This window comes from Typopeltis vanoorti, chromosome 3 (genome assembly GCF_054136105.1).
Source record: "Typopeltis vanoorti isolate ZY-2024b chromosome 3, IOZ_Tvanoo_1.0, whole genome shotgun sequence".
NCBI lineage: Eukaryota > Metazoa > Arthropoda > Arachnida > Uropygi > Thelyphonidae > Typopeltis > Typopeltis vanoorti.
In genome coordinates, this window is record NC_143551.1 from 2,280,014 (window position 1) to 2,304,921 (window position 24,908).

Consider the following 24,908-nt stretch of genomic DNA (forward strand, 5'->3'; position numbering starts at 1 on the left):
CTAAAAACTCCTTAAATATGAATCCTTCATCCTCAAATGTTTCAGGGACCCTAACAAAGTCCCAACCAAGTACTGATACCATAGATACAGCATATGGAAACAGAAGCAAGAAACAAAAGATATCAGATACCAACATAAATGCACCAACCCTTTTAATCATACATGCAACAGGTGAAAAACCAATTTGGAAAATGTCACCCTTCTTTATCCAGAAAGGTTTAGAAGGACTGGCAGGACCTCCCACAACTGTCAAGAAATTGCGTTCTGGTGATATCTTCATGGAACACTGTGTAAACAACATTCCTAGAAACTACTGAGAGCAGTAATAATGGGTAGAATACAAATTGCAGTAACACCTCACAGAACACTCAATTACTGTAGAGGTAGTGATATCAGAATGGGATCTCCTTGATGTTCCTGATGAGGAGATATGTTCAGAGCTTAAAGATCAAGGAGTGACGGGTGTGAGGCACATCTTGATACATAGGGATGGTCACCTGGTCTCAACCAAGAATATCATCCTTACTTTTGATACACCTAGGCCTCCTAGTATATATCTGTAAAAGCAGGGTATCTCAGTTGTCCTGTTAGCATGTACATCCCTAACTTGCTGAGATGCTTTAAATGTCAAAGATATGGACATGCCCAAACTGCCTGTCATGGTTCTACTACCTGTGCCTGATGTGGTAGTAAAGAACATGATAACAAATCTTGCTGTGCAAAAAATGCTAAATGTATCAATTGTCAGGGAGATCATCCAGCTTAGTCTCGTGCATGTCAGAAATGGAAAGATGAAAAAGAGATACAAAAAATTAAAACAGAACAAAACATAACATATCAGGATGCAAAAAGAAAGCTGGCCACCATTACAGCTGTTCTACGATCCTCTTATGCTGAAAAAGTAACAATTAAAAAAGTGCCAACAGCAACTGAAACATGTATGTCTCTGTTCCACCATCTGATAATTTCACCATACCTGAACTTTATGATCGCAAATGCGTCTCTGTTGAGCACATTAATCACAAGACCTATGGTGGCCTTGCTCCAGAGACAACTTAAAAAATGGTCCCATTCAATGAAAACGCACCTGTCAAAAAAATTATGGCAGAAATATCACTCAAAGATAAACCACCTACCTGTGCCTGATGTGGTAGTGAAGAACTCTCTCCAACTGGGGGACAGGGATGACATTTCAGTTACAATCAGGTGCTCTGATGCTCGGTCCAAATCTAAAACTCTTGATCCTCATGTTCCTTCTACTACATGTTGCCTGAGGCATATGTCCCTCAAGAATTTCTTTGATCTCATTCCATTTCCTTTCTTCTATATGCTGTTTCTTCTTCCCACTTTATACTAATTTTGTTAAAATCTCCCATAATGATCACTTGTTTTGCACTTGCCAAACTTAACTGTCTAAACTCTGCTGGCCTATAGCAATTTCCCACTAAATATCCTGTTCTGCCCACCCCACCTCATGCCATATAATCTCAAAACCATTAATTCCATTTTCTTCAGATTCTCTCCTCTGAGAGGACACAGCTCATTACTTATCATAAGCAGCACTCCACCACTGTCTTTGTGATTCCTGTCCTCTTGAAATGCTCTGTACCTTTCTCCTTCTATTCTGTCTATATGTCTTCTTCTATCAACCATGTTTTGCTGATATCACTAATATTTCGTCTTGTTGAGGCTATCAGTGCCATTATTTCATGTCTTTTATTCTTCATACTCCTGGAATTTCTATAAAGAAACATAACCGCATTGTCAGTATTTCTATATCTTTTATTATTCCCTCCAGGCTCCATTTCATAATACCATATGTTCCCATCTACTTACTATTTCCATAAGAGGCCATCCTTGCTTACATCCACCCTCACAATTCTAGATTTCCTGTTGCCATATTTTTGGCATGTGTTGCAACCTGTGGAACCAGGAACGGAAGATCTTGTTGGGCTTGGCCTACTTTGGTGTCTGCTTTGGCAATACAGGCATTACTGGATGGCCTGGTCATATTATCAATTGGCTAGTGGGCTTTCTTGCAAGGATCAACGGTATCACTACCCTGATGGTCTACTTCTGGCATAGTCATAGCTTTTGTGGAAAGTTTTCAGTATTGAGACCACATTATTATGTAATTAAAGAGTTTAATAAAAATAAGCAATTAAAACCCAACAAGTAAAACCCAACCTTCCAGCAAAGTTTGGTCGATTGGTAGAGCCTTTGCTACTAATAGCTCACACAAAAAGTTAAGCAAGTTTGAGCATGGTTAGTAGTAGTTGGAAGAGGATCAGTCATTTGATGCTCTTGGCACACTCTCCCTCGATGAGTCTTTGGACTCCCTGGAGGTATCAAATAATAATAATAATAATAATAAAGTTTTGTAAATCATACGACTTTCATCGGGGGTAGTGGTACTTAAAAGTTTTACACAACAAAAGCCTATTAACAATTAATTGCACATATTAAATGTGTTTTTATAACTTCACAACTGCAACATATAATTGATAAACCCAAAATACAAATGGCAAATTTGTTACTATGCATGTTGGAACATTGCTAGCTGTTGTTGTCATGTTCTGTAGTATCACATGTTATATCCTAGGTCTGCGGCAGTTAAATTTTTGATGAATGCTGACTATACATAAGGATTAGGTAACTGCAAGGGCTAGATGTCGATAGAGCATGGGAAGTGATCAAGGAGCATTTACAGGAGGTTATGGCTGATTGTATACCTAGGATCTGAATAGTAAAACAAGTAGGGGTTAAATGGATGAATAACACCATTAAGCTTGAGCTGCAAAAAAAGAAACAACTGTGGAGGGAATTTAAACAGAAAGGTGACCTGCAGGCACATGAACGGTATAAAGCGCAGGTCAGAAGGGTAACGAGTGTGGTAAAAAAAAAGCAAATGTGGATTATGAAAGGAAACTAGCTATGCAAGCTAAAGAGAATCCCAAACAGTTCTTTCAATATTCTGCAAGCAAAAAAAAAAAACTGTACACGGCAGAATGATTTTAAGGATTGCCGATGGTAAGGAGGTCACTAAATCAGTCGATGTAGTGGAATTACTGAGCGAGCACTTTGCAAGAGTATATCATCCAGGTGGTGACATTGAAAGAATGAAGGAACCGTTAGTTTATACGGGAATTGTGATGAATGAGGTAGAGGTGAATGGTCTATTACAGAGCCTTAATGTGAATATGTCTGTGGGATTGGACGATATACCAGCATGGGTCTTACGTGAAGCAACTAAAGAATAGTCAGTGCCCTTGACCATATTGTTTAATCTGAGTCTCGGGTCTGGTTTAGTCCCAAAGGGGTGGAAAGAGGGGAAAACAGTTCCACTGCATAAAGGAGGATCCAAGACTACTGTTGCAAATTACCGACCAATCAGCATATCAGGAGTCATTGTCAAAGTCTTGGAGAAAGTAGTCAAGGGAAAAATACAGGAATGGATTGACGAAAATGAGATACTGTATGAGGGACAGCATGGCTTTGTGAAGGGTAGATCATGCCTCAGTAACTTGCTCAAGTTTTATAACACAGAGACAGCTGAACTGGATAAGGGTAATGGGTTTAGAGTGATACTGCTGGACCTGGCTAAGGCCTTTGACAGGATACCACATGGAATTCTAATCCGTAAACTGCAACATATGGGAATGGATATAGGGTTGGTGAGATGGATAGGTGTGTGGTTGATGGAGAGATATCAGCGATTAGTTTATTCAGGAGTAGAGTCCAAAAGATGGCCTGTAACTAGTGGTGTGCAGCAGGGTTCTGTTCTTGGACCACTGCTGTTCAATTTGTTCATTAACGATATGGGGAAGGATCTGAGAGGAACAGTTCATCTTAATCACATCTACAAGTATTAATTTATTGACCACCTATAGACTCAGTCCATTCTCTACTGTCAGTTAGATAGCTAATTAGTTTTTAATTATTTAGTTATAGAAGAGTGGTCTAGAGTGGCCTGTTCCGGCCTTAGAAGTCATCATTGAATCTCTTTAGTTCTTTTTCCTAATGGTAATTCATTTTGAATATCTTTCTCTATTAGCTTAGAAGAAAATGAGTGTTCTCGATGTCAGGTTACTAACCTGGTAATGGATAGTCCAGTAGTAGGGTTGGTACCTGAAGGCTTCTGAACTTGCTTTCTTCCAGATTTAAACCTGTAGGAAGAATAGGGTATATTGAAGGGAATAGAGGCGATTTTGGAGGGAACAATAGAATATAATAAAATTATAATAATTAATTGATAATTATTATTAGAATTAATAAGTTAAATTGAAATTAATAAATTAAAATTAATTGATTTTATATAGTCTGAAAACCCTGCTCTAGAGACCAAACTTGGTTGATGAAATTTATCTTCCACCTAAAGACAATCACAAACATCCATGCCAACAGTAGGATTTGAACCTCAGCCTGTTGGTTTAGCAAGCAGATACACTAATGACTTAGCCAACCAGGTATTTACTTAATTGTCCATTCTGAAGATGTTAAACCTTCGTATATTCCATCATTTCAATTTTCTTCTGATTGACATGAAAGATTTAGAAATTCTGTTTACTTATATTTGTTAGAAGAAGTTATTTTAAAACAAATAATATTTTAATCACATCTACAAGTATTAATTTATTGACCAACTATAGACTCAGTCCATTCTCTACTGTCAATTAGATAGCTAATTAGTTTTTATTTATTTAGTTATCTGTTGCCATTCCCATTGGCTTGTATTTTCAGGTGTACTATTTCTGAACTGATTTTTTTTTTTTTTTTTTAATTTTGACATTGATGATATTTATTATTATTATTATTTTTATTTATTTATTTATTCTGAATAAGGATTTGGTTATGCTTGCCATTTGGGAGTACTGCTTGATATTCCTTGTGTGGGAACTAGCAAAAATTTTTTGTTTATTGACGGTCTACCTGAGTATTCAGAGATCAAAAATGAGGTAAACTGATTTTGTAACTTCTCCATAATTACCATACTAAAGAAACTCGCTGTTGTATTCATTTATTTCATATGAAATAAGGCAAATGAAAGGCTTTCTGATTACAGTATGAATTTTATTTTAAAAATTTAAACAAAAATAGATGATTAAAGCCTGTCCCTAGCAAAGCAGAGTGACTATTTTTTTTACAAGAACATTAACTAAAAAACCTATTGTAATAATATCCTACTGGAAAAGGAAAGTCTTAAGAAAAGTACTGTAAAAAATCAAAGTTTTTAAAGTTTGTATTTAAAACTGAGCATTTTCTAATTATACTGGAAAGAGTGAAGGTTTTGAAGACACAGACTCATCACTGACTTACTAATTTGTGTGCAGAGCAGATTAGCATTACTCTACTTAATGGAAAAAAGATGTTAGAAAGTCATAATCATTGGGGAGAATGGTATCGAGAAGTAAATGGAATGAAGGATAATCAGGAGGAAAAGTTGGCTTGAAAAGTCTGACTCTGAACTATGTATGGATGTTACTAGCAGGTGCACATGTAAAAAGATGTGCAGCTGCTAGTAAACTGGTCTGGGTAGTGGCCCTTCCCGTAATGCATATCATTATACATGTCCACAAGGAGATGTGCTTTGCATTATGGGAGATACTAAGGCAAGCAAGGAGAACTTATACCACCTTTACCACGAGTTGCCCCAGTCCTGAAAGTACTTCAGGCGCAAACTTTGTTTGCTAACACTTGGATAAAGGATAAAACCCGATATATAATTAGTAGCATAGACAAGTGAAAAAACTTCCATAAACTTATCTCTAATCCAGAGAATTTTATTAATAGGGTGTGACACCCTTTGGCAACTCGTATAGGTAAATATGACTTCTCCATTACTTCCACCTTAGTATCACCACCTCTGGTGATACTAAGGTGGAAGTATCTGGCTTCTGGCTCCCACTCATGAGACCTCAATGAACGTCGATACCAGTCTGGTTGTGGCCCTTCCCTTAATGCATAACATTATACATGTCCATAAGGAGATGTGCTTTGCATTATGGGAGATACTAAGGCAAGCGATGAGAACTTATACCACCTTTATCACGAGTTGTTCCAGTCCTGAAAGTACTTCAGGCACAAACATTGTTTGCTAACACTTGGATAAAGGATAAAATCCAATATATAATTAGTAGCATAGCCAAGTGACCATAAATTTTGTTGTTGTATTACTACATTATTATTATTTCCCAAGACCTCATGGAGTCAAAGACTCATCTGGGAGGACCTTTTATCACACACACATCTCATCATACCGTGTCTTAAACACACTCAAACATTGTTATGCTGATACAATTTTAAGTTGCCTTTTCAGGAAAATATTAGATTGTAATTCTCGTAGACAAGCTTATACGTTGGTTGTGCATTACTAAATCACTTAAGGAATTGACAACATACAATAAGAATATAAATTAAATTTCACTTTAATAAATATTTCCGATATTTCAGCAACGTCAAGTTGCCATCTTCAAAAGAAACTTACAAAAAAGGCACGTGCATGTTGGCACTACAACACAGTAACTGAGAATAAAGTCATGAAGCTATTGTTCTTTTAAAAGTCCTGATAGTGCCCTCTAGCAGGCTATGTAGGTGTTCTTGACCGTTGGGCTGAAGGTCTGCTGATGTAAACCTCCCAAATTTGGGACAGTCTCATGCAACCAAATTTGTTGAGGTTTGGAGAGTTTCTTAGGGCTGAGGCTGATTCCATGAATAGTCTTTCGAATTTGAACTTTCTATGGTGTATTATTGTACCTTTCTTCCACCATATTCTGTGGCGAGTATCCAGAGCATGATCTGCAAGACCAGGGTGGTGTTAGATCTTGAATGATGTCTCTATCAAGAATAGAGCTGCTCCATTCAAGATTTAACAAGAGAACAATATCAAGCAAAAGCACACTTGTACTCTTGGAAAAACAGACGTAATATGTGAAGATGCAGATATTAACTTTGCTTAAAAAATTAATTAAAATATAAAAGAAGAGGTTGAATCTTAAATTAAAATGAAATCGAAGGAGAAACTAAATGTTAAATTGTACTGTGTTTAAGGTTATTGTCTAAAATAGATGGAATCTTAATTTGTCAAAAACATCAATGTTAAAATATGTCATGTATAAAGTCGTGTATCATCGTGCAAACGAAAGTTCAAAGGTTGCAGTTTGACCACCAAAGATGATGTAACGAGAAATGAGTAGGCATTCATAGAAGGCGCAAAAAATTCGCGTTCCCCGAAAAAAAGCGATGCGTGTGCAGCAAGGAGGTGACATCACTCAGTGACAACAAATGGGAGAGCGTTGAGAGAGACGACTTTTTTTTGCTTTTTGCTTTTTTTTTTACGTTTTTCTCCTGGTTCCTGTGGTGTTCCCTGGTCACGTCTACCCTCCCTGTAGTCTCCTGCTCGAAGTTCTCAAGCGGATCAGCATGCCTGATACCCAACAAGACGTGTGAAGACGGCAAAGTGACAGCGTGTTTCTGGTTGCTGAGCGATGCGAATCGAAGAAAATATAGCACGAGATGATGGCAGTGTTCAAGTTTTAGACCATCGGTGTGGATCTAAGTGATGAGAAAGCAGCAAAGGATTCCTTTGAAGGTAAATCATGTTAGAAACGGCAACGCAAAAAGTTCGTAACCCCAGAAGAAACAAGTGGCTAATTCAGGACGAGCACAGGACTCCCACGTGGCGGCAATCCATCGTACAGAGGGACAATCTATAACAAAGAACAGATGGAAGGATCGAAAAATCATCTAACAAGGTGGTAATGTACGAATCTTTTTTATGTGTTATCTATTGGTGACGAAGGTGTAAAATGGACAGAGTTTAGAAAAGAAAAGAGAGAAAATCTTGAGACAATTTCCTGTGTTATGTTAATCAAATTGGACTGGTAGTCTACGTTCATAAGTTGTCTAGACCAAGTTTAATGTGTATGGGTTGTTAGTAGCAGTAATCTGGTCTAATACCGACATCCCTGTTTGTGATATAGATGAACATAAGATTCTCATAAGTATGTTTGAATAGCCTGTCTGTTTGATCATTATTACCCTGCTTTACTTGTATTTTAGTATTAACCTTGATTTGCTTGATTATATGTGTTGTTTAAATTGTAATGTTCTTAGATAAATAATAAATATGTTTTCCCATGTATACCTGAGTTTCTCTATGTAAGAGATTGAATTTTACCACTCACAAAAATATCGAACCTATGTTTAGAGAGAAAAAAGGGGAATTTAAGATTATCAAGGCAATGATTGTATACTGAGAACTCAATCTACCTAACTACTTAATCTATATAAGGTATTACGTAAATTCTGGGAAAGTTTCTTCGGATAAGAATTTCTATCCTAGAGTTCTGACTGGCGCAGCATAAACAAATAAATTTCATCAGAGCTCGAAGAGAGAAACAGCCCAAGAAAGTCAGTTTAGAAGCCAGATCTCAGTAAGCACAAGAAAACAACGACGTAACAATGGCGCAGATGACAGGATGTGTTTGATCCAAAGAAATAATAGAACTGGATCAAATACCGTGAGTTGGTCTTCAGTCTCATACTCAGCAATCAGGACATTTTGGAAAAAGAAAAAGGGAGGGAACTTTGAAGTTTAATCTTTATATAAGAGTATAAGCCAAGCGTACAAGAATGTCTCTTCCATCTAGTTCGGATCTGAGCGACCCAGAATTTTTTAGAAGTATAAACCCCCAGCAGATTTTTCCTCAGTTCTCTGGAGAGGAATCTGATGATGTGAGGGCCTTTTTTTTTTTACTACATAGAAGAGCTTAGGAAGATTTGGCGATGGAGTGACTTCCAGCTGCTTATTCTGCTTTGCAGTAAACTAGTTGAAAGAGCAAAGAGTTTCTTTTATTCCTCGCCACTCCTAAGAGAGACTTTGGATTACCGGAGGTTTAGGGAAATCCTCATTTCCCAGTTTTCAAGGGTGAAAAGTGTGGGAGGAAGCTCCAAAAGATAGTGCAAAAGGAAGGAGAATGTGCCTCTGACTTTGACAACAGGCTACTCTCATTTGCTAGTACTATAAATGTGCCTGACGAGGAGAAAGATCACTTGGAATGGGCCATATTCCAGCATTTTAGAGTTGGCCTAAGGCCAGAACTGAGGGAAACAGCATTCAGGAAAGGGATAACTACTCTGAGGAATTGTTTCGAGGCTGTGAAAGAAAGGGAACAACTGCTAGGGGATATTTGTCCCGCAGCTGTAGCAAGTCCAGTTAATATGATCAAGGAAAGTACAGATGTGGGTAGAAATTCCAACCCAGCAAGGGAGGGAATGGACAGGAAGGAGAAACAGAAGGTTCAGGGAGTTAATGGAAGAAATAAGACTGAGTCAATCAGTAGTGTTGCTGCCTGTGAATTTAGCAAGGTTCACTCCTTGATCAGACAGGAGGTAGAGAAGTTTCAACAACCGCTTATAAAATGTCTTGACTCAGTGATTAATCAGTTGATGTTGGAATCTCCCAAGAATCATGAATCTTTTTCTTCCCGAGAAGAGTGTATAACAAAAATAGTTCAGAGAGAGGTAGAAAGATTGCAACAGCCTATGTTAGAAAGGAATAACACAATGATGAGAAAGTTGACTGAGCTGTCTGCCAGGTGTGAAAATAGCTCTCCTTTGTCCCTGGATGGAGAAAGTAGAAGAGGCTATCTCCAAGAACCTCCTAGGTGCTACAACTGCAACAAGTTGGGGCATATTGCCCATGACTGCTTTGTATCACCAGGAAACAAGTGCAAGGTATCAGCCTGAAGCAACTTCCCGCCTTTGTGCTAGACAACCTGATAGAAATGGGCAGCAAGGCAAAGGACGGTTGCCTGAGATGACAGTAAGTGGAAGAATTTGCAGGAAGGATCTCAAAGCACTCTTTGACACCGATTCCCAAGTTTCCATTATTTCTGAGGCATGACTCAAAGAATTGGGGGCTTGTGTGAGTGGAAGAATCAAGAGGCTGAGAGAATCTGTCAATCTTTTAGGGATATCCCCCCCACGCAACTCACGCCACCAAAGCAGTAAGACTAAGAATAGGATTGTCAGCATTTGGCGTGTATGCTTGACATAACTTCTTAATTCTGCCCAAGAACTCACTCTCTCGAGTAGGATTAATTTTAGGGGAGGACTTCCTAGGGAAACATGGTTTCTCATGCGATTATTGCAGTGAAAGGATCAGTTTCTCTGGGAAAGAAAATACTAAGGCAACATACCAGAGCCTTAGAGATCAGAGTAAAGTAGGCTCCAGAACATAGAGAATGTTAAGTTGACAGAGAACAAAGAGAACCACATGGATTGCACTCAGCCAAATTCAAAAGAGCTTGCCTTATCACATGAGAACCAGAAATCTGATGCCGGAGGTATAGATCAAGCTGAAGGATCAGAGAATGAACAACTGGCTAGGGTGAAACAAGGAAAATCCAACGACGAGGCGGTTGAAGATAGCCAAGTCAGTAATAATGGTAAATCTGAGAAGGCTCAGAACAAAATGACACATGACCCAGATGTGCCTCAAGGAAGTCACGGCGAGCAAGGCAATGTCCACAACATGCGTCACGTGTCCACTCAGAGCACAGAACATGCATCCTGGGCCAGGCGCTAGTCTAATTTTGCGAGATCAAGATGGAAGAGTCATCTCCAGAGAGGAGAGGGAAAGCCAGAAGTTGGAAAATTTTTCTAGGGAAAATATTTAGAAAAAGGAATGGGGCCTTTGTTAGATCTTGAATGATGGCTCTATCAAGAATAGAGCTGCTCCATTCAAGATTTAACGAGAGAACAATATCAAGCAAAAGCACACTTGTACTCTTGGTAAAACAGATGTAATATGTTAAGATGCAGATATTAACTTTGCTTAAAAAAGTAATTAAAATATAAAAGAAGAGGTTGAATCTTAAATTAAAATGAAATCGAAGGAGAAACTAAAAGTTAAATTGTATTGTGTTTAAGGTTATTGTCTAAAATAGATGGAATCTTAATTTGTCAAAAACATCAATGTTAAAATATGTCATGTATAAAGTCGTGTATCATTGTGCAAACGAAAGTTCAAAGGTTGCAGTTTGACCACCGAAGATCACATAACGAGCAATGGGTATGCCACGGAAGGTGCAATAAATTCGCGTTCCCCGAAAAAAGCAATGCACGTACAGCAAGGAGGTGGTGTCACTCGGTGACAGCAAATGGGAGACCGTTGTAGACAAGTTTGGAGTGCGGAAAGAGGGTACTATAAGGGGGTTTAAAATGGATTCACATCGTTGAGAGAGACGACTTTTTTTCTTTTTGCTTTTTTTTACATTTTTCTCCTGGTTCCTATGGTATTCTCTGCTCGTGTGTACCCTCCCCGTGGGTCTCCTGCTCGAAATTCCCGAGCGGATCAGCATGCCTGATACCCGACAAGACGTGTGAAGATGGCAAAGTGACAGTGTGTTTCTGGTTGCTGAGCGATGCAAATCAAAGAAAATATAGCACGAGATGACGGCAGTGTTCGAGTTTTAGACCATCGGTGTGGATCTAAGTGATGAGAAAGCAGCAAAGGATTCCTTTGAAGGTAAATCGTGTTAGAAACGGCAACGCAAAAAGTTCGTAATCCCAGAAGAAACAAGTGGCTAATTCAGGACAAGCACAGGACTCCCACGTGGTGGCAATCCATCGTACAGAGGGACAATCTATAACAAAGAACAGATGGAAGGATCGAGAAATCATTTAACAAGGTGGTAATGTACAAATCTTCTTTTTTATGTGTTATCTATTGGTTACGAAGGTGTAAAATGGACAGAGTTTAGAAAAGAAAAGAGAGAAAATCTGGAGACAATTTCCTGTGTTATGTTAATCAAATTTGACTGGTAGTCTACGTTCATAAGTTATCTAGACCAAGTTTAATGTGTATGGGTCGTTAGTAGTAGTAATCTAGTCTAATACTGACATCCATGTTTGTGATATAGATGAACATAAGATTCTCATAAGTATGTTTGAATAGCCTGTCTGTTTGATCATTATTACCCTGCTTTACTTGTATTTTAGTATTAACCTTGATTTGCTTGATTATATGTGTTGTTTAAATTGTAATGTTCTTAGATAAATAATAAATATGTTTTCCCATGTATACCTGAGGTTGCCTGAGTAAGAGATTGGATTTTACCACTCACAAAAATATCGAACCTATGTTTAGAGAGAAAAAAGGGGAATTTAAGATTATCAAGGCAATGATTGTATACTGAGAACTCAATCTACCTAACTACTTAATCTATATAAGGTATTACGTAAATTCTGGGAAAGTTTCTTCGGATAAGAATTTCTATCCTAGAGTTCTGACTGGCGCAGCATAAACAAATAAATTTCGTCAGAGCTTGAAAAGAGAAACGGCCCCAGAAAGTTAATTTAGAAGCCAGATCTCAGTAGTCACAAGGAGAACAATAGAGGTAAAATATGAGGGGTTACTGGCATATGAATGTAGCCAGTTCGCCATTCCTCTGCTACAAATAAAACAATGACGTAACAGCTTCTATATTTGTGAAACCGAATGTAGTCCTTGTGTTCCGAATTTCTGATATTCACTGTCCTGCCTGTTTGGCCAAAGTAAGACAGTTTAGCTGCAGGGACCTGGTATACACCAGGTAGGTCCAGGGGAAGTGGTTGGTCTTTAGTGGAGCGGATAAGGGATGCCAATTTTCTGTATTGTCTGTAACAGGAGGTCAAGTCATGTTTTTTTAAGATTTTGGTGATTTTTTCCAAAATTCCTCAGATGTAGGGAATGGTGATGGATTTAGAGTAATCCTTGTTGTGATGGGGGAGGGGGTTGTGGTTTGTTGGTTTCAATATTTTTTGGATTTTATGGGGTGGGTAGGGTAGCCATTGGCTGAGAAAGTGTTGAGGATGTGATTTAGTTCAGTGTTTAGGGCCTTGTCGTTAGAACAGATTAGTTTAGCCCTGTTGTATAGTGTTTTCGCCACTCCATATTGTTGTGAGGGGTGGTGGGATTGTTTGTGAATGTACCTGCCTGTATGGGTGGGTTTTCGATAAATCGAGAAATCCAAGGTTCCATCAGGCTGGCGGGTGATTTGTGTGTCTAGGAAAGGGAGGTGTTGTTTTCCTCTTTTTCCAGAGTAAACTTGATTCTGGCGGTTGTTGGTTGTTTAAGTGTGTTAAGAAGGAGAGGAGTGTATCAGAGTCATGTGGCCAAATAGCAAACACATCATCAGCATAGCAAAGCCATATGGTTGGTTTTTGTGGGGCAGAGGCTAAGGCTTTTTCTTCAAAGGTATCCATAAAGAAATTGGCCAAGGATGGGGAGAGTGGTGAACCCATGGCTGTCCCCTCTATTTGTTTGTAGAATTTTCCCTGCCAAACGAAATAACATGCGTTCGTTGTGAACTGAAATAGGACTGAGATATCGGGAGAAAATTTAGCTTGGATTAGCTCTAAAGTTTCCTTGAATGGGAGATTTGTGAATAAGGAGGAGACATCAAAGCTGACCATTATGTCAGTATGTTGGAGTATAAGGTTTTTCTATGCTGGCTTTGAAGTGGGCTGAGTTTTTTATGTGTGATGGTGTGTTGCCAGTATAGGGTGTGAGAGCTTTGGCCAAATAGTTAGCTAATTTGTATGTGGGGGAATCAATGACATCCACAATGGGACGTAACGGCACATTTTCTTTATGTATTTTTGGGAGTCCATAAATACAGGATGTTTAGAGTTAAACGGTTTTAATCTGTTAGTAACTTCTACAGGCTAAGAAGTGACTTTAAGGAGCCTGTGAAGTTTTCTGATTTGTGAGTTGGTGGGATTCAATAGGGAGGCAAGTACCCCAATCTAATAGAAGAGCATTAAGCTTACCTGTGTAGTCCGTTTGGTTGAATACTACAGTTGCATTTCCCTTATCCGCTTTGTTGATAACTATTTCTTTATTATTCCTCATTTCCTGCAGAGCTTTATACTCCTTATTGGATATGTTGGTTTTTGGTGGTCTTGCTTTGGAGAGGACACAAGCTACATCCAGTCTTATACTGTTGGCGATTTGATTCGGAAGGTGGCTGATTCCACGTTCGATCTGGATCATAATATTCTCACTAGGTATTTTTCTGGGAGCAATGGCAAAGTTGTGGCCACGTGAAAGCGCGTTAAGTGCTTCAGGGTGACTGAAGAAAGGTTGATTACGGTGTTGGTAGGAAGTTTTGGATTGACGGTAGAGTTCTTTTTTAATTTTTCGAATTTTTTGATCTGTCGACCCCGTATTTTCACAAATTCTTTGTCTGCTGCGGTACACGAGACGTCATGTAAAATTGACCAAAGCTCGTGATTTAAAGTCCACGAAACTCTTCTTCAAGTGCATGAATAGCTTTGTTAATGTCAGCTAAGAGAAACCGCGTGCCGGCAATTTGTTTCCGAAGCAAAGCATAGCTGGCGTGGTTATAGATACGGAAAGCTTTTTGTTAAACAAAACGGTGCTTGAATTTTACACAATTTGGGATTACCTGATTATCCTGGCAGCATTTTAGGAAAGTCTGATGATCTAGTTGTCTTGATAACTTCAACTTCATTTTACCGCATTGGCAGGCCTTCCGTGCGATGGAATCTCCGTGGATGATGGTAATTCTCATAGACAAGCTTATACGTTGGTTATGCATTACTAAAATCACTTAAGGAATTGACAACGTACAATAAGAATATAAATTACATTTCACTTTAATAAATATTTCTGATATTTCGACAACGTCACATTTATATTCTTATTGTATGTTGTCAATTCCTTAAGTGATTTAGTAATATTAGATTGTATTGTATAGTAATATTACATTGTTAACATAATTAACTACATTATTAAGTTAACTACTTTAACATAATAACATAGTTAATGATCTGTCTCCCTGATGATGTCTACACAACATTGGATGAAATGTATTGGAGTTTTGAATAAATTCTATATATATATTTTTTTGTTATATTTGTGAGCTGTGAAAGTTTTTTAAATATTACTAATGTACTATAACAAAGTGGAAAGGTGACAAATATACTGGATAAGGGTGATGCATATACAGTGATAGACTTCAATTTTGCAAAGGCTTTTGATAAATTGCCACATCACAAGTTGGGAACTAAACTGAAGCAGATGAGATTGGATGCTAGATTAATAAGTTGTGTATGGAAGGTTATCTCAGTAAAGGAAAGTCACTGATGTGACTGATGTGCTGTAGGGGTCTGTTTTGGGGCTATTGTTATTTAACTTGTATATTAATGATATTGGAATGGGTCTAACTGGAGATATACAGCTGTTTGTAAATGGTTCAAAACTTTGGAGAGTGATGAGGAATCAAGCAGGTATTGTGGCCTTACAGGAAGACTAGGATAGATTGCATGATTGGACAGTGTGTGTGTGTGTGTGTGTGTGTGTGTGTGTGTGTGTGTGTGTGTGTGTGTGTGTGTGTAGAACTATCAGTGCAATGTTGCAAAGTATAAGGTTCTGAAATTTGGGAGGAAAAAATGTAATATAAATTGGGGAGAAATTTTGCAGGGAGTTGAGGAGACAAGTGTAGACCTGGGAGTGGTTGTACAAGGATCTGAAGTTTAGAGGTCACACTGCACAAGTTGTGAAGTCATCACATCAGCAGTTATGCAGACGACATTAACATGCTGAAATAAAAAAGGGTATGGCTCCATTGTATAAGGCCTTGATTAGGCTTCATATTGTGTGTGTGTGTGCACTTTTGGTCCCTTATTTTAATATCTCCTCATGGTGGTGATGAGGAGATATTAAAAAGGATCCAGAGAAGACTGACTGACTAAGGTGATAATGGGCTTTTGTGATGTGACATATGAAGACATATCAAGGGAATATCATTTGCAAAGTCTTGTGAATAGGAGGAAAGTGATATGATTGAAACATTTAAGTTAGTAAGGGGTTGTTACTTAGTTCATGTGGAATCTTTAGAGGCACCTGTGGAACACGTATAGACCACAGTAATAACTTTAATTAAATAAAGGTACAAATATTTCGTACTGAAAGTAACAGTACATCCTCAGTCTAGAACAAATAGTTGAAGGAATGGAATACAAAGTACAGAACAGTCAGTGGAGCACAAATAAATCGTTACCGCATGCCAGAAGATTAATTACTAAAATATTATTAAATAATTCTTTAAAGATAATTATTTCATTGATGGTTGCATAAAATAAGAGTCTCCCAAACTTTTGGGAGAGAGAGACAGTCATTTGGATTTAAATTCGGCCGATGTAAGAGGGCTTCGCAACTTTCTTATTTACCATCTTATTCCCACATATTTTCCTATCAACAGAATTTTTCACTTGTTTCCATCTACAAAAGACAAACTGCCACCTCTATAATTGGCTTGTGTACCAGATACCGTGTGAATGCAATTTATCCTATTTTGGACAAACAGGACGTTTTGTAGAAAAAAGAATGAAGGAACTTCAATATTATATCGAATACATGAAACCTCATAAGTCTGGTCTAGCACAACATAGCATTGACACTAATCATAATATCCAGTGGGATAAAGCTTGTCTTTTCTACAGATGCAGGTTTAAATATGAACGCCTTTTTAAAGAAAGTTGCGAAGCCCTCTTACATCGGCCGAATTTAAATCAAAATGACTGTCTCTCTCTCTCTCCCAAAAGTTTGGGAGACTCTTATTTTATGCAACCATCAATGAAATAATTATCTTTAAAGAATTATTTAATAATATTTTAGTATCTTCTGGCATGCGGCAACAATTTATTTGGTGATCCACCTACTGTTCTGTACTTTGTATTCCATTCCTTGAACTGTTTGTTCTACACTAAGGATGTACTGTTACTTTCAGTACGAAATATTTATACCTTTATTTAATTAAAGTTATTACTGTGGTCTATATGTGTTCCATTATTCGTTCATGTGGAAGTTTTTCTTAGAATGGAAAGTGTATGAGGAGGGCATGAGCAAGGACATAAGGAGCAGGTTCTTTGTGTGGAGAGTGGTTGGTGAGTAGAATGCATTGAAAGAGTTCAGAGCATGGTTGTAGTAATAATAATAATAATAATTCTGTTCGGGGTGCTTAAGGGTCAAAGCTGTATAACTGAGAGGAGACCTCCACATAGCCTTTAAAGGAATGCGGAGAACCGAACAGGGCTTCTGACCTAATGTCCAATCCTCACCTTCTCGTGGTGCACCCTGTTGGGTATCTACTTGGATACTGAACGGATGAGGATGGGCTGGCAATTTGGGATTTAGCCGACCAAATTGTATTCTTATTGGTTAAACCAAAATATAGAATGATGGTACAACATGACAAAATTTCATGCCGGCTGGGGCGTCGCCCCGTTAAACAAGGCCCCCGTTGTTTTCGCCAGGTAACCAGAGCGAACAGCGAAAAGTCAGCTACTGGAACAAATCTGAAAATAAACCCCAACTCAACATCACCAGAGTTAAAGATCGGTACTATCAACGTAAGAAGCCTGAATGGCAAAGAAATGGAGCTAGCTGAGGAATTAGATAAGTACCAGATCGACATAATAGGGGTGACTGAAACAAAAAAGACCAAAACTGGTGAGATCTTTCTGAGCAATAAATACAAAATGTTATATTCAGGCAATGACAATCAAGGAAAAGAAGGAGTAGCCATAGTATTCAACACAAAATAAGAGTCTAATCTTCTTGAATGGCAATCAGTCTCAAGTAGAGTAATGTGGACAAATATGAGAATGGGGAACTGGACAATGAGACTTATTTGTGCCTATGGTCCCACAGAAGGTTCTACTAAGGTAGAAGTGAAGGAATTTTTTGAGGCTTTAGAAAAAGCAACTGACACAATGAAAAAGGAAAAGTTGGTCCTTGTTAGGGATCTAAATAGCAGAGTAGGAAATGATTGTGAGACGTACAAAAATATTTTGGGAAAATTTGGAGAAAAGAGCAAAGCTAATAATAATGGCAAATATCTGTTGGATTTCTGCTCAGGGCATGGACTGGTTATTACTAACACCATGTTCCAACATAAAAATGTGCACAAATTCACATGGAGAGAACAGGCTAGGAATAAGAAAAGTCTCATTGACTATGTTATTGTTGATAGTGATGTTTTCTCCCTGGTGCAGGACACCAGAGTGTACAGAGGATTTGAAATTGGAAGTGATCACTATTTAGTCTTAAAAAGGAAAAATTGAATTTCATATTGAAAAGAATAACATGTAAGAAAGTTTTAAAGCGAATAAAAGTTGAGCAGCTCTCAGATGTGAGCTGTAGACTAAAATACACAAAAATTATTGAAGAAAAAATGAAAGAGTTTGAGAACAGGAATCAAACCTTGGAGATTCAGTGGCAAACTCTGAAGAAAACATTGATTGATTCTGCCAGAGAGGCATGTGGTGAGGTTGTCTGTAAGGATAAAAAAATCAGAACTCCCTGGTGGACACAGGAAGTTAAAGAGGCAGTGAAGGAAAAGAAGAAATCATACCAAAAGTTGCTGTCAAATAAGTCAGCTTGTACTCTTAGAGAATACAGAGAGAAATGAAAGAATGCTAAAAACTGTGTAAAACTAGCTAAACAAAAATCATGGGAGGACTTTGGCAAGAATATAGAAAATAAATATCAAGAAGGTGGCAATATATTCTGGAGGTTGTTGAAGAAGCTTAGAAATGGAGGAAAGCATGCTGTAAAAGGAGTTGGAGATGATAAAGGTAACATGAAAACAGGAGAAAAATATATCCTTGAAGTATGGAGTAATTACTTTGAAAAACTGCTAAATGAAACAAGCAGTGATGACAGCATGGTGGTAAGAAACACTGACCAAGCATGCAGTCAGGAATACATATCCATACTTGAAGTAGAAAAAGCCATCAAAGGCTTGAAATGTGGAAAGGCAGCAGGTGTAGATGATATTCGACCAGAAATGCTGCAGTATGGTGGTATAAGAGTCTTACAGTGGCTGTACTGCATAGTTCAGAAAACCTGGACAAGGGGGGACGAATTCCCGATGATTGGAGTAAAGCTCTCATAGTACCCATATATAAAAGGGGAAATAAAACTGCATGTGAGAATTACAGAGGTATTTCCCTACCGAGTGTTCCTGGCAAGATCTATGCAAGTATACTTGAGAAATGGTTGAGAAGAATTGTGGAAGAAAAGCTTGGTGAAGAACAAGCTGGATTCAGGCCAAATAGAGGCTGTCAGGATCAGATCTTCACTTTACGACAAATAGTCGAGAAAGCATGGGAATATAACAAAGATCTGTATTTAAGTTTTGTCGATCTGGAAAAGGCATATGACAGGGTGCCAAGAGAGAAGCTATTCAATACGCTGCAGTTATATGATGTCAATGGGGCATTATATTAAGCAATACATAGTCTTTATTTGAGTTGTAAGTCAGCAGTTAGAATTGAAGGAAGTACATGAAGATGGTTTAATGTTAAATCTGGTGTGAGACAAGGATGTACATTATCCCCTCTGTTATTCATTATCTATATGGATCATATTATGAACGAAAGTGGTATTAAACATGCTATCAAAATTGGAGATGTTAATGTCAGCTCTTTGCTTTATGTGGATGATGTTATACTTCTAAATAAATCCGCTACAAGTCTGCAAGATTTTCTGACTAAATTGAATAGCTGTTGTAATAGATATGGTATGAAGGTCAGCAATAAAAAGACAAAGACAATGAAAATAGGCAGAATCATTGAAAATGTCAACTGTGTTGTGAATGGAGAACCTGTGGAACAAGTAAAACATTTCAGCTATTTAGGCACGATTTTTACTGAAGATGGTAAATTAAATATAGAAATAGACAACAGAATCAGCAAAGCTGGTATGATGGGAAGTCAATTGAATAAATTCATATGGAATAAGAGAGAAATTAGTCGGAACACTAAATTAGCTGTATACAAGATAGTGTTCAAACCAGTTTTAACTTATGGATCTGAGAGCTGGGTCAGAAGTAAAACACTTGACCAAAGACTAGAGACCGCAGATATGAGAGTCCTGAGATAGATTATAGGCGTGAACAAATGGCATCAATGGCAGTATCATATTAAAAACGAGAATATTAGGGAAGAACTTGACATTGTCAGCATCCATGAATGTGTTAGCAGAGCTAATCTCAGGTGGTATGGTCACTTAAACAGAATGGGCGAAGAAAGATTAGCAAAACAAGTGTTCTCTGCCAGGTTGGCAGCAAAACGACCCAGAGGAAGACCAAGATATAGGTGGATTGATACGGTACAAAGTGCTTTAGACGATAGAAATATAAGATCTGATAATGTTGGAGTGTTGACAAGTAACAGACTGATTTGGAGGAAAATTGTAAATAGGAAATTAATAATGATGTAATTTTTTTCATGTAGTACTATCATATCCTGTACACCCCTTGAGGGTACATTGCAGGAAATTGATGATGATGATAATTCTGTTCTTTGTTCATCTCTATACAATTAAAGCTTATAATAAGAATATTGATAGTATATGTGCAGATTTTGAATCTGTGCATGTGAAGTTAAAATTAATTAGCTAGTATATTTAGGAGACACATTGCCAAAATTGTGAAGACAACACAAAGGCTTCTGGGAATGATGCGGAGGACACTGACGTGTAGAAGTAGGGAGATTCTTATTCCGTTGTATAAGGATTTGATTAGTCCATACATGGACTATTGTGACCAGATTTGGTCAGCAGGTTTTCAGAAGGATGAAGAGATGTTGGAAAGGGTCCAAAGGTGACTGACTAAGGTAGTGTTTCTGACCACTGGAATGTTGAGTATGAGGAAAGATTGAGAAGATGTAATTTGCAGAGTCTAGTGGAGAGTGGGAAGAGGTGAGATATGATAGAGAGTTACAAGTTGGTAAGGGGTTGTTATAAGATCAATAGTGGGGGATCAGGGGAGAACCAGAGGTCATCCCTGGAAACTGTATAAAGAGGGTGTGAGAGGCAGGTTTTTTTCGTGCAGTGTTGTGAACGATTGGAATGCCTTGCCTGAGAGTGTGGTGTCTGCAAGGAGTTTGAGTGTGTTTAAGGCTCGGTATGATGAGATGTGTGTGTGATAAAAGGACCTCCCAGATGAGTCTTTGACTCCATGAGGTCTTGTGGTAATAATAATAATAATAATATATCTGATAGGATGCTGGTATAGGCCAAGGATTGCAGAGAATACTGATTGTGAAATGTTTAGGCAAATAGTCTGGGCATTGTAAAAAGAAGGTGATTGAATTTCTGAAATATCAAAAATAATACTGGGGGAAAATGGTTCTTTTTTTGTGGGAAATAAGACAGTACTGCGTTTTACTAGCTTTGAAGTTGATGAGGTTATCTGAGCCCCGTTGAAGGATGGCTTGGAGGTCAGAATTAAGAGAAATTGTGGTTGATGTTCTGTGGGTTAAAATGAGTTGTATAGGGTAAGGTTTATTATTATTATTATGTGACACCTCCAGGGAGTCCAAAGACTCATCGAGGGAGAGTGTGCCAACAGCATCGAACGATTGAATTCCTTTCAACTATTACCGCACTCAAACTTGTTTAACTTTTTGCTGAGCCATTACTGGCAAAGGCTCTACCAATCGATCAATTTTCTCCTCTGTATTGAGTCAAGCATTTTGAGGGAGCATTTAGGAGACCCACTCCAAATGTGAGAACAGAATTCGATAGCTGGGCAGATTTGTGATTTGTATAATGTTAACAGCTGTTTAGAGGTAAAGTAACATCTAATATCAAATGAAAGGGAGGAGTGCAATGAGCTCTCATCTGCAAAACTGTGTATTGGGTTGGAGGTCAACTGAAGTAGGTCATTGATATACAGAAGGAAGAGGGTCGGTGAGAGAACTGAACCTTGTGGGACTCCAGCATTAGTTGGATGGTGAGAGGATAGGGAGCCATCTACCATCGCACATAGTGTACGTCCAGACAGAAAGCTGGCAATCCATCTGCAGAAGTTCTGAGACAGTCCAAATGTTGGGAGTTTGTTTAATAAGCCTTTGTGCCAGACCCAGTCAAAGGCTTTAGAGATATCAACTGCAACCACTTGGGATTCACCAAATTTCTCCATGGCATTTGTCCAGAGATGGGTGATATATGAAAGCAGATCACCTGTACTGGTGGTCGTTTAATAGCTGGGTACCTTCAAGGTAGAGTAGGAGTTGAGAATTAATGGTTTTCTCCATCATTTTAGATAGGACTGAGGTGAGTGAGATAGGACGGTAGTTAGATGGCAGCGATTTATAATTTTTAGGAATAGATATATCCACTGGTATATATCCCAAAGACTGGATATTGAATGAATATAGGCCAATATCCAGTCGTTGGGATATATACCAGTGGAGTTAGAGAGTATGTACAGACAGCATAGGATAGGAGCCAATTCTGTTGCACAGACCTTCAGGACAATTGGAGAAATGCGATCATGGCCAGGAACCTTTTTTGTGTCTAATTTAGACAACAGATTTATGATCTCTTTGCAAAAGGATACAGGGGGCATTGTATGTTGGGCAGTTGGAATGATTGGGGGGGGGGGGCATTTGCCATTGTCAGTTATGTGTGCATTGGAGACAAAGTGTGAAGCCAGGAGATTTTGCAATTGAGCCATATGGGTATGATAGGGGTGGGAATAGTTTAGGGCAAAAGTTGCTTTGGTGAGAGACCGAAAGGCATGGTTGCCGTTTGGACAGGCTGCAAGTTTCCTGCTTTTTGCCCGTTCAAATTCTATTTTGGAAGCATTGATAATTTTCTTGCATCTGTTTCAGGCGTCAGTATAGGCATTGAAGGAGGATAGAGTTCTTGATTTGAGCAAGTTGTGGTATGTCCGATTTTTCATTTGTACAACCTTGGTACATCTTTTGGAAAACCAGGGTTTAGATAGGGGGACGTCAGTTCAGAGAAGTGTGGAGAATGTATGTTTTCATGCCAGTGAGGATTACTTTGGTGATATGTTCAGCGCATATGTTTGGATTGGAAAACCAGAAACAATAGTCCAATCATAATGAAGTATAGTAGTCTCAGAGGCTGTCCCATTTCGCACTGTTATAATGCCAAACTACTCATGGGTGTGACTGTGTAAGCGTTGTTGCATGGGGGAGGAGATGAGCACTAGGTTGTGGTCAGAATGAGCTCGCTACATTCACTGCATATTTATTATTATTATTATTATTAAGAGAGACCTCCAGGGAATCAGAGACTCATCGAGGGAGACCACATATTACACACCAGCTATCATATTTATTCTTGAATTCATTCACACTGCTTGCACTCATAACATCCAAAGGCAATCCATTCCAATCCCACACTACGCTCTGAGAGAAAAATGTAGCCTTCACACCCTTCTTGGTGGCCGTCATTCTCAGCTTCGAAGGATGCTCCCTCGTTCTTTCCCCACCCTCCATAAATTGAAAAATTCTATCAATTGAAATCCTGTGTGACCCTTTCAGAAATTTGTAAGTCACGATCATATCACCCCTCTTTCTCCTATTTGCTAGTGTCTGCAGTCTACAAATTCTCAATCTGTCTTCATAATCAGTATTCCACAATCCTGATATCATATACCTGCAGTCCTTAAGGATCAAAGCTGTATAACTGAGAGGAGACCTCCACATAACCTTTAAAGGAATCCGTAGAACCGACCAGTGCTTCTGACCTAATGTCCAATCCTCACCTTCTCGTGGTTCACCCTGTTGGGTATCTACCTGGATACTGAACAAATGAGGATGGGCTGGCAATTTGGGATTTAGCCGACCAAATTGTATTTCTATTGGTTAAACCAAAATACAAAATGATGGTACAACATGACAAAATTTCATGCCGGCTGGGGCATCGTCCGGTTAAACAAGGGCCCCCGTTGTTTTCGCCAGGGAACCAGGGCGAACAGCAAAAAGTCAGCTACTGGAACAAATCTGAAAACACACCCCAACTCAACATCACCAGAGTTAAAGATCAGTACTATCAACATAAGAAGCCTGAATGGCAAAGAAATGGAGCTAGCGAAGGAATTAGATAAATAACAGATCGACATAATAGGGATGACTGAAACAAAAAAGACAAAAACTGTGAGATCTTTCTGAGCAATAAATACAAAATGTTATATTCAGGCAATGACAATCAAGGAAAAGAAGTAGTAGCCATAGTATACAACACAAAATATGAGGCTCATTTTCTTGAATGGCAGGCAGTGTCAAGTAGAGTGATTTAGGCAGATATCAGAATGGGGAACTGGACAATGAGACTTATTTGTGCCTATGGTCCCACAGAAGGTTCTACTAAGATAGAAGTGGAGGAATTTTTTGAGGCTCTAGAGAAGCTTCTGACACAATGAAAAATGAAAAGTTGGTCCTTGTTGGGGATCTAAATAACAGAGTAGGAAGCGATTGTCAGACATATTGGTCCTTGTTGGGGATCTAAATAACAGAGTAGGAAGCGATTGTCAGACATACAAAAATGTTTTGGGAAAATTTGGAGAAAAGAGCAAAGCTAATAATAATGGCAAATATCTGTTGGATTTCTGCTCAGGACATGGACTGGTTATTACTAACACCATGTTCCAACATAAAAATATGCACAAATTCACATGGGAGAAGAGGCAAGGAATAAGAAAAGTCTCATTGACTATGTTATTGTTGATAGTGATGTTTTCTCCCTGGTGCAGGACACCAGAGTGTACAGAGGATTTGAAATTGGAAGTGATCATTATTTTGTCTTGAGTAGGAAAAATTGAATTTCATATTCAAAAGAATGACATGTAATAAAGTTTTAAAGCGAATAAAAGTTGAGCAGCTCTCAGATGTGAACTGTAGACTAAAATACACAAAGATTATTGAAGGAAAAATGAAAGAGTTTGAGAACAGGAACCAAACCTTGGAGATTCAGTAGCAAGCCTTGAAGAAAACTCTGATTGATTCACCTAGAGAGGCATGTGGTGAAGTTGTCTACACGGATAGAAAAATTAGAACTCCATGGTGGACACAGG

At 38.4% G+C, this 24,908-nt stretch overlaps 1 protein-coding gene across 11 annotated transcripts in view; it reads left to right on the plus strand.

Annotated features, from left to right (window-relative positions):
* The window catches only part of LOC150107864 (endonuclease V-like), a 299,756-nt gene that overhangs the window by 116,468 nt on the left and 158,380 nt on the right, over positions 1-24,908 (plus strand). For all 11 annotated transcript variants that reach the window (XM_090415396.1, XM_090415386.1, XM_090415387.1 and 8 more), the window contains one exon: positions 4,843-4,955. In XM_090415396.1, coding sequence (XP_090271522.1) covers positions 4,843-4,955 — 113 coding nt within the window. The remainder of the gene's footprint in view (positions 1-4,842; positions 4,956-24,908) is intronic.